Source organism: Centrocercus urophasianus, unplaced genomic scaffold, assembly GCF_019232065.1.
Source record: "Centrocercus urophasianus isolate 14NV4802_14NV808 unplaced genomic scaffold, USGS_Curo_1.0 seq_14, whole genome shotgun sequence".
Taxonomy (NCBI): domain Eukaryota; kingdom Metazoa; phylum Chordata; class Aves; order Galliformes; family Phasianidae; genus Centrocercus; species Centrocercus urophasianus.
Window position 1 is genome coordinate 49,223,857 of NW_024884586.1, and position 10,115 is coordinate 49,233,971.

The following is a 10,115-nucleotide window of genomic DNA, read 5'->3' on the forward strand; positions in this document are numbered from 1 at the left end:
TGTGGATGCCCCATCCCTGCAGGCATTCAAGGCCAGGCTGGATGTGGCTCTGGGCAGCCTGGGCTGCTGGTTGGTGACCTGCACACAGCAGGGGGTTGGAGCTGGATGAGCACTGTGCTCCTTTGCAACCCAGGCCATTCTAGGACTCCACTGTCTTCTGCTTCTACATGTGTGACCTACAGCCTTGCACATGCCAGAGGGAGTAGCACCACTTCCCAGAAGCACCTGATTTTATTACTCCATAACAAGCATCCAACACGCAGATATCTGATGCTCCAAATGGCTTTGTTTCACATAGCTTTTTGCTTCCTGTGTTTGAGATTTCTGCTCTCCAGTTTGATATCAATATTGTGATGCTGTGAACAAAGCCTATAGCTGAATACAAATCTGCATGCTGAGGAAGTCAGAAGTACTCCAAGGAATATGATAGTCACACAGACTGTTTTCTTTCTTACCATAAATGAAGCAGAATCTCTGCTCTACTCAACCACAAACAAACTTTCATTAAGAAAACAAAAAACTCAAGTCCATCAATGAAGTCTAATGCACATTTTAAAATAAGGTCCCAAAGCAGACCCAGAATTACCTAAGCAGCTCCAATAATGCATCTACGCCACACAGCATGGAAAGTTACAGAATCACTACAAGCCTTAGGTTTGTATCAAACAGCAAATCCACATAAGCACAAGGTAATTCTCCAGCAGGATGCCACAGCCAGGATGACCCTCCCTGCCTTCAGCCCATAAGCAGAAGCAAACAGATGCCAAGGACAAGCACAGATGCTACACTGCTTCTGCCTTCAGCAGCATTACTGGCACACTGCACCAGCCCCCCTTGCTGTGCAGTTGAAGGAGATGAACAAAAGAGTTCCAAAAAAGCCAAACAGATAATTTAACTGGAAACGTGCTTAAACATAGGAAATACTTAGAGAACTTTATTTAGCTTATCAAGAAGGTAGTGATTAAGAGGAACTTGGAGCAGTCAGAAATAGCCTGTATGAGAAACAAGGGTCTAAAAATGAAAGTCTCCCAGATTAACACAAAGAAACGTGCTTCAAATCTGAATTGCTAATAGTATAGAGTGATCCATCAATGAGGACAGCTTCCCAAAAGTCAAGGCAGAATCTATCACTGTAAACATGGAGCAGAATTTTATATATATATATTTTTTAATTTCTTCAAGCACAACTACAGCATGTCTGTTCAGAAGGGGGTCCAGTGGTCCTCATTAACCTGGCAGCAAGGTGCTGTTGCTGGGTAGTTGGACTGGATGACCTTCAGGAGACCCTTCCAACTCAAAGGATTCTATGCTGAATTGCTTCTCTAACATCAGGGCCAAAATCCTTCTGTTGCTAGAGGTCTCTGCCTCTAAGACACGCTTCCCTGGTATTCCTGTGTCAGCTTACACCATCTTTTCAAGGCCATGCTGGATGGGGCTGTGAGCAACCAGGTCCAGAGAGAGGTGACCCTGCCTATAGCAGGGGGCTGGAACTGGATGATTTTAAAGGTTCCTTCCAACCCAAACCACCCTATGATTCTATGATCTTACCATCTGAAAACAGCACACTGACACCACTAAATAGTGGATAAGTCTGCAGAGATGCAATCCCCTCAAGGGGATGGTTTGGTTTTCTATAGCACAGCTCTGACCACATACAGCTCTATACGAGCAGCTACCAGACCAGCCAACCAGCTCATTAAACACCCCGATGCTCTACTGAGGTGCTTGCTACTGCATTCAGCTTCTCCTTCACAACTCCCTCCAGTCCCATGTTCCACAAAGCATTTAATGGAACACTGCTCTGAAGGGACTTCAAATAAAGGCTTTAAAAAAAAAATAATAATAAAAATGACTGCGGATGCTTCCACTTCATCAAAAAGTCCACAGCCTTCTGTGAACAGATGATGTTAGGAGCAGATGTACACAACCAGATGATCTCTTCTTTACCAGCCATCTTGACCTGTCTGGCTTGATTTATATAAACTGCTTTTGCTCACTACAGCACAGATTATGTAAATCTCAAGAAACCCTTCACCAAACAAGAACTGCCACACCACTTGCAGACGAGCAGCCACACTGTCTGCAGAACACAGCAGCACATCCTGGTGGGAGAACCACCTCCTGCCAAGGGAACACATTCCCCTTGACGTTAACACCAGGAACAGAAGAACCCCATGAATACTGCTAAGGCAGAGCAAGAACAAAAGAATCACAGAATCACTACAGAATGGCCAAGGTTGGTAGAGACCTCAAAGATCATGAGGCCCACCAACCTCCACATTTCATAGCAGCCCAGGCTGCCCAGAGCCCCATCCAACCTGGCCTTGAACACCTCCAGGGATGGACGGGGCATCACAGCCTCTCTGGGCAGCCGTTCCAGCACCTCACCACTCTCACAGCACACAACTTCCCCCTGACATCCAACCTCAATCTGCCCTCCTTCAACTTCAAACCATTTCCCCTTGTCCTGCTGTTATCTACCCTTTCAAAGAGTTGATTCCCCTCCTGTCTGTAGGCTCCCTTTAGGCACTGAAAGGCAATGAGGTCACCCCGCAGCCTTCTTTTCTCCATGCTGAACAAGCCCAGCTCCCTCAGCTTGTCTTTGTAGTGGAGGTGCTGCAGTCCCCTGATCATCCCTGTGGCTCTCCTCCAGATGCTCTCCAACAGCTCCCTGTCTTTCTTGTATTGGGTGCCCCAGACCTGGACACAGCATTCCAGATAGGGCATCACGAGGGCAGAGTAGAAGGGGACAATTGTCTCCCTGCCCAAAAGACGGAAGTTTTACCATATCAAAAAGAGAGGTCTCGGCAGCTCACCAGGTAGGCCAGCTCCTTTGTTCATCATCATTCTCCCCATCTAATTTACAAGTCTCACAGCTCCAGACGGGTTACGACGCTGATGAATGACTTCTAATGTCATTTTTTTTCCCCCTTCTTTTTTTAAAGCTACGTGGTATCCCAAAACAACTTTTTAAAATTAGCTGTGAGGTCATTCTAACCGTTTAAATCAAGCGGGTATGACAAGAGCTGCAGTGCCAGGCTTCTGCATTTTACAGATCTCCGTTTCACTTCGAAGAGAGCAGATTTACGCCTTCTTAATTACACCGAACTCCAGACTGTGTGCTTTTAATACCAGGCAGGTATTAATACATGTATTTTTAACGCTGCCCAACAGATGCTTGCTATGTTCTGAGAATTTCTAGTTGCAAACACTGAGTCACCAAAGAAGAAAACAGAGTAAGTTTGCGTTACCCAGGCTGGACGTGGCTCTGGGCAGCCTGGTTGATGACCCTGCACATAGCAGGGGGTTGAAACTCAACGATCACTGTAATCCTTTTCAACCCAGGCCATTCTATCATTACTTACAGGTTAAAACACCTCACGGGAAAGGTAGCAATCGGCTTTAACGGCGTTAAACTGCTCTTCATACACCGAAAACGTAATTAGCGAAGTCACCGCATTGCCCCCCGCCTGTCACGCCTCCATCACAACGCGTTTGGCGGAGGGGAACGGCGGCACTCCGCATCCGCGCTGCCCACAAAGGCACCGAGCGCACAGCTCAGCCCGCAGCCAGCCGCTTCGCACTACAAGGACGAGATGCACGTTTTCGGCAGCAGCCGGCTCTCAAATCCAAAACCCACACCGCACGAAGTTTATTTCATCTTCTCGGCGTTCCAACGCGCGGCGGGGAGGAGCGGGACCTCGGGCAGAAGCGATAAACGGAGATCGGTGCGTTTCCACACGTTAAGATCACAGCCAAAACATCCCGTACTTCTGTTACTTTCAGCCGCAGCTGAAAACAGCGAAGCAACGGAGAGGAAAACGCTTCCAGCTGCGCACAAAAAGCCTCCGCGGCACAACAGCAGCCCCGATGTAATTAAAGACCCGAGGTGACACGGCGTTGCACCGCACCATTGTTAGCGGCGGGGCCGCGCAGCCCGGCTTACCCTCCATTTTCACGAGGGAAGCAGCTCGCACGGCTCTTCCCGAGACTGAGTCGGACGCTTCGCCCTAATGGAGTTACTTCCACTGAAGCCTCTGAGCCCCTTCCCCCTCCCCGCTCTCCTCCTCCTCCCCTCCCCATCAGGACGGCCCGACCGCAGCGCTCACCCCAGCACCACCAGCTCCCCGTACTTGACGGGCTCCTTGTTCGGGGCGCAGTGTTCCTCCTGGCTGGGGGAAAACATCGGGGCGACCGCCGCCGAGATCACCCAGCGTCGCGCTCAGCTCCCGAGCGGGTTCCGCGCTGCGCCCCGCACTGAGCCGGCGGTCGCCCGACCGCGGACACTACACTCCGAGGGTCGTACCAAGTGCTGGCGGCGGGGGGGTGGGTAGGAGGAGCCAAGCGGCGCCCTCGCGCCCCGCTCTCGTTCACCGCCGGCGGAGGGGGCGCCCCCGGCCAGCACCGCCCCTTCGCCTCGCCGCGCCGCGCCGCGCCGCGCCCCCCCCCTCCTCCGGCCGCGAGTGGTACGGCCCGGCTCTGTTATGTAAACATAGAGTAAAGGGGACGGGGCCGCTCTTAAAGGGGCCGCGCTGAGAGTTAGCGGGGGCGGGGCTGCGTGGGGAGGTGGGACCGCGTCTCTAAGTGGGGGGTGTCCAGAGTCAGCGTGGCGTGGAAGGAGCTAGTTTGGAGCTCAGGTGGCAGTAAACCCAGACTTTCTGTGGGGTCACACCCAGCACTGCTCACACCTCAGCTGCACCCATCGCGGCCTTCCTTCTATTCCCTCCAAACCCAGCAGGAATCAGCCCCCAAATGGTATTCGCTCAGCCAGGCTCGAGCTCTCTGCTCCAGGAGCAAGGAAAAGTCATGGTGGTCTTCACCCAGAATCTTCCCTGAGCACAGAGCAGGAGTGGGCCCAGTTTCTCCTGCCCAGAGCTTTCCCATGGCTGAAATCACATTTAGCTATTAATTTTCACAGCAATGCTATTTTTCTGCCATCCCTGGTGAAGAGGTGAAATGGAAAAAGCCAGCCAATCTCACAGGGCTGCGGAATGGAGATCTTCCCAGGGGCTGTGCGAAGAAGACAAGGTTTTATTAAAGACAGAGAGCTGAATTATTGCGGATTTATCTTCTTTATTGCCCTAACAAAATAGAAAAGAAAGCTGAGCTGTAAGTCACTGTCGAAGAAAACAAATACAGCCTGGAAAACAGTGAGGAAAACAAACCTCCTGGCTGCATCCTCTTTAAGTTCTCCCCCTTCTCCCCCTGAACACAAGTCCTTCGCTTTGCTTTTGCACGGCATAAACAAACTTAAATTGTCTTCCAAGAGGCACTCCGACAGTTCTTAGCTCAGGTTTCCTGTAAGCCCCAAAGCCCTGGATCAGGTTGGGTTTATGGCATTTTCTGCTTCCCAACAACTGCCTTGTGGGAATTGAGGAAGGACCTTGAAGGTCTGGTTTAGTCTGTGTTCTTTCTTGTTTTCTAGCACCTTTTGAAGACTTTATTACCGAAGCACTGGTTTTCTCCCTGCATCTCCCAAGGACCTACTGCTCCCAGCACTAAAAACCTGCTTTTAATTTGCTGGTGAGAGCAATGAAGCAGAGATGGAGCAAGGAGCTGCCCCATGGCTCCACATCCCCCACAGTCACAGCCACAGCACTGATGCTTCCTACAGCCCCAAACATTCCTCTTTGCAGCGGGAACGGAAAAAAAAGGAGCTGCATTTCTCCCCAGATCTATTGAAATAATGGAGAAATGTATCTACAGCCACGTTTGCACAGGGAGGTGGTGGAGTCATCGTCCCTAGAGGTGTTCAAGTGCCATAGAAATGTGGCACTGGGGAACATGGTCTGTGGGCATGGTGGGGGTCAGCTGGGGTTGGGGATCTTGGAGGTCTTGTCCAACCTTAGTGATTCTATTATGTTTAAGTTGAATATATCTCATTCTCTCGCCTTCAGAATGTCTCCACGTGGCAGCTTTTTTGGGGAGCATCCTCCAGTTTTATTACAGCAGCTTTCTGGCTAAGGTGCATCTTTCAGCAGGAACATCCAGCAAAGCCAGGAAGGCATTAAAATCAGTGTCCGAAGAAGAATCCCAAACACGAAGAAATAGTGCATACCCATTTGTTTTTAAAATGTAATAAAAAAAAAATATTTTAAATACAGGAAGATTAATAAGGCTGTAATTCAGCAAAGTGCTTGCAGATGTGCTGGGCTCAGAGTAAGTGCTTCAGAGCTTTCATGATTCGGGGCTTAGGGACTAAGCTTGAAATGTAGAAAAAGTACTGAAAGACATAATTTGCTGTCGTACCTGTGGCTTGTGTTGCACACGAAGCTGACAGGACACACATCAGGTCTGGTGATATACTGGTGCGCAGGTTTCCATTGCATTCCTGTGCAACACCATGCTGTGTAATGGTCCTTGATTCACAGAAACACCAAGAATTTAGAAAGGGAAATGACATGAGGAAAAAAGTGGAAGAGTGAAAAGCATGACACGATTTCAAGTCTCGCAGCAGCAGCTTAAGAATGAGTTACAGGCTTGGGATTAACACAGAGCAGTCCTCGCTAAAGGCCCTACCAGGTTTTAACAAAGCAAGGTAGCGAAGCAGCAGAGTTGAAAAAGCAGCTATCAAATAACTGTATCTAAGCAGGGAAAAGAGAATAAAGCATAAGCAGCATCGAATACAAAACCACAACAAGAAAAGCTGAAAGGATATTACAGAAATGCTTGCCAAAGGCAAAGGATTTTAAAGAGATTCAGATATGACAACATTGAACAAGTCAATATGGATTCATAGGGATGCATCTGATGAGCCTGATACACTGGGGAGAAAGCAACAGCATCTTTTGCAGACAGAAGACAGTTTATAGCATGTTCACACCCTCTGAAGCAGCCAATGAACATGATCACATATCAGGATTTCATCTGAATTTTGCCACATAAAAGCTCTGAAAGAAATAAAAGTAGTGTGAAAAAGGAACAGAGTATGTCATGGCTTAGCAGCTGGCTGCAAGAGAATTGGGAGGCTTGAAGTTCTTCTTTTTGTGGTGAGGAGAGGTCACTGCTGGGACATCGTGGTGCTCTGGGGGACCTTGGCCAGGCAGCTCGCTGGTAATGGAAAACTTTGCTGAGAAGCCAAAAATTTTAAGCTGACTGCAAAGAGTCAGCAGAAGACCTAGCAAGAAAATGTCCAACTAAAGTACATAGAGAAGATGACCTTAGCCATATCTACCTAATGACTGGCTCTAATTGAGCTATTATCATTCAGGAAAGACATCCTGAGACTTTACAGTCACTATAGGTCCTTCTCTTGTAGTGTTAGCCCAGAGATCAACAGAAGTCTAAAAGGTGAATGAAATGTGCAAAGGAGCCCTTGTACTTAAAACGTGTCTCTTCTTCCAATGTCACGGGTACTCCTAGGAAAACCTGTTCTGTCTCTGGATGGATGGTCATCATCCTTCTCTGTGGGGTAAAGCCAAGGGCATTGCTCTGTTCTGTGCTCACCAGCTCTCCCATCTCTCCTTCAGTGAACAGGGACACCTCCAGCTCCATCAGGTGCTCAGAGCCCCATCCAGCCTGACCTTGGGTGTCTGCAGGGATGGAGCACCACCACTCTCCCAGCAATGATGCTCCACACTCAGGGAGGCCGGAGGAGCAGCCATGTCCACATCTATGGAGCTACGTTCAACCAGCCCATAAATCAAATGGACCTCACCCAATGGACGTGAGGAGAATCCCAAATCAGTGCAGGACGTAAAGCTGGGATGCAATGGGAACTCTGTTGTCTCATAGCAGCAAACCTCAGACCCAAACCTTGCTCATTTTGCAGCCACTTAGGGATTTCACCCATCAGCAATGCAAGAACACCCACAGAGCCACTTAAAACTGAAGACCATTTTCACATATTTCTGCTACAGAGAATGAAATGCGATTTAGAAATTACTGCATATTAAAAAGGAGCGGTCCCCCAGCTGCTGTTCCCACTTCAGATATCCAGCTGCAGATATCCAGCATCCTGCAAAGCTCCAGCACAATCTCACGAGTGTCACTCTGCAGCAGGGTGCAGCTCCCACACCCTTCTTTCCCTGCATAGTTTTGTCATGCTGCTACGTGCACTTGGTCTTAGAGGAAAAGGGAAACAGCATTTGGCTGAGAACAGTAGGATCTATGGCTAATAACTACTCAGGAGTTCAGATTTCCCTGGCAGTAAGAACTCACAGTTAATGTTTTCTCCCCTCGTTAAGGGAAAGAGAGCTGGGTCGGAGCTGGGTATGTTAAAAGCAGCATTTGGTCTGCAAAGTATATACATCAGTAAGGTCTTATAACTACCTCCTAGCATCTGATATTCTTTTCATTACTGTCATTCAGTAAGCGAGCACATTGCCAGGTCTCCAGGCTGCCTTCAGCCTAGTTAGGGCTGACCTTGGCAAAAGGCTGGAAACCCCAAAACCTTGACATCCCAGCATGAGAAAAAAAAAAAAAAAGAAAAAAGAAAAAAAACAAAAAAAAAACCAAACAAAACTCCACCGAAACCAAACAACAGGCGGGCACAGATGTCAGGAAGATGCAGCAAAAGGAACAATGTCCTGCAACATCCTGTTGGGTCGATGTGCGAGTGCAACCCCCAGCACTGCCTTCCTCCCAGCCGTGAGAAGCCTGTGTGCTTGTGGATGCTCTCCTCTCCCACGCCTGCACGCTGTGGGCAATTATGAAGTCGTTAGCTCTGTAAGCTGAAAGGATCGCTGTTGTCAGGATCGGCTGAGACGCCGGTTGACTTGTCGTTATTATGGGCACTTTAGCAGATGGATGGCCAAAACTGTGTTTGCAGCAATGAGGTAATGACTGAGAAATGCAATTCTGGTAGCCCCCTGATTGCTGCTGGCTTTCACTGGCGTCATTAGGAGATGAAGATGCTTCGTACCTCAGCACACAATGCCTCCCTTTAACAAAGCAGCTGAGTTATTTCAGGAAAGGGTGAGAATTCCTCACCTTTGGGTCTGCAGAGTAGCACAGTTGCCAGTCAGATTAAGCTGGGGAAGATGTTGTACAAGAACTACGGAAGAAGCTCTGAAAAGACCACAAAACTTTCTTTTTTTTTTTTCTTTCTGTCATTAAGGGACACAAAATAGGTGAAAAGAGGCTTTGAGTGGAAAGAAAATCAACATGGATTCAATTAGTCATATACAGCATACATTCAACCAAAGAAACCAAAAATATGTTATTGAAGGAAGAACAGGCAACCACTTGGCTAGCTTAGTGGGCATGATGGTGATAGGTTGATGGCTGCACGAGGTGATCTTAGAGGCCTTTTCCAACCTTAATGATTCTATGACTCTACAATAAAAATCATCATCTACCTTTTGGAATGAAGAACACCCCATTTCGATGGTTTAGTCAAAATAAAGTGTCCAGTCATGGAATCATAGAATCAAATAATGGCTTGGGTTGGAAGGGACCTCAAAGATCATCAAGCTCCAACCCACAGGCTAATACTAGACCAGGCTGTCCATCCAGCCCAGCCTTAAACAGCTCCAGGGATGGGACATCCAGTCATTTTTTCATGAAAGGAAAAGCACTTGTATCAATCTGGATAGTGAGGGCTGTGGAGCTGGTGGGACACCTCCCATGGGGAGGATGAGGTCTGACTGCTCCAGGCAGCTGACTGAATAATAAAAACATAGCAACATACAACCATTATGGTTGGAAAGGATCTCCAAGATCCCATGTCCAACCCTGCCCACCCCCACCATGCCCACTGCCTATGTCTCAGTGCCACATTCCCACAGCTCTTCAACACCCCAAGGGACGGTGACCCCACCACTCCCTGGCAGCTGTGCCACTGCATCACCACTTTTTCAGAGAATAAATGTTTTCTAATATCCAACCTTGTGCAACTTAAAACCATTACCTCTTGTCCAATTGTACAGCAAAACACTCAAAAATGCCTCCAGGAAAACACACACAGACCATTTTCTTCCCCTGAAAGCTGTGAAACCCTCTGCTCCCCGGCACATGACGAAGCTGTCGATAGGAACACACTGACATCTTCCCAAGGAAGAACAGGATGTGACAGCCCTGCAGGAGCTACGCAGCGTGGTTGGTGTGGTGTTGGGAACAGATGGGAGCAAAGCCACAGGGAGCCGCTTTGCTCCGGAGTTGGCCCAATGTGTGAA

At 48.5% G+C, this 10,115-nt stretch overlaps 1 protein-coding gene across 2 annotated transcripts in view; it reads right to left on the reverse strand.

The window, feature by feature from the left end:
- Positions 1–4,240, reverse strand: part of PELI2 (pellino E3 ubiquitin protein ligase family member 2) — a 67,725-nt gene extending 63,485 nt beyond the window's left edge. The window contains exon 1 of one of the 2 annotated variants that reach the window (XM_042814901.1): positions 4,134–4,240. In XM_042814901.1, coding sequence (XP_042670835.1) covers positions 4,134–4,186 — 53 coding nt within the window. In that variant the 5' untranslated portion in view covers positions 4,187–4,240. Of the gene's footprint in view, positions 1–4,109 lie in introns of both variants that reach the window. The other variant, XM_042814900.1, reaches the window with a different exon arrangement.
- Positions 4,241–10,115: the final 5,875 nt, after the last annotated feature.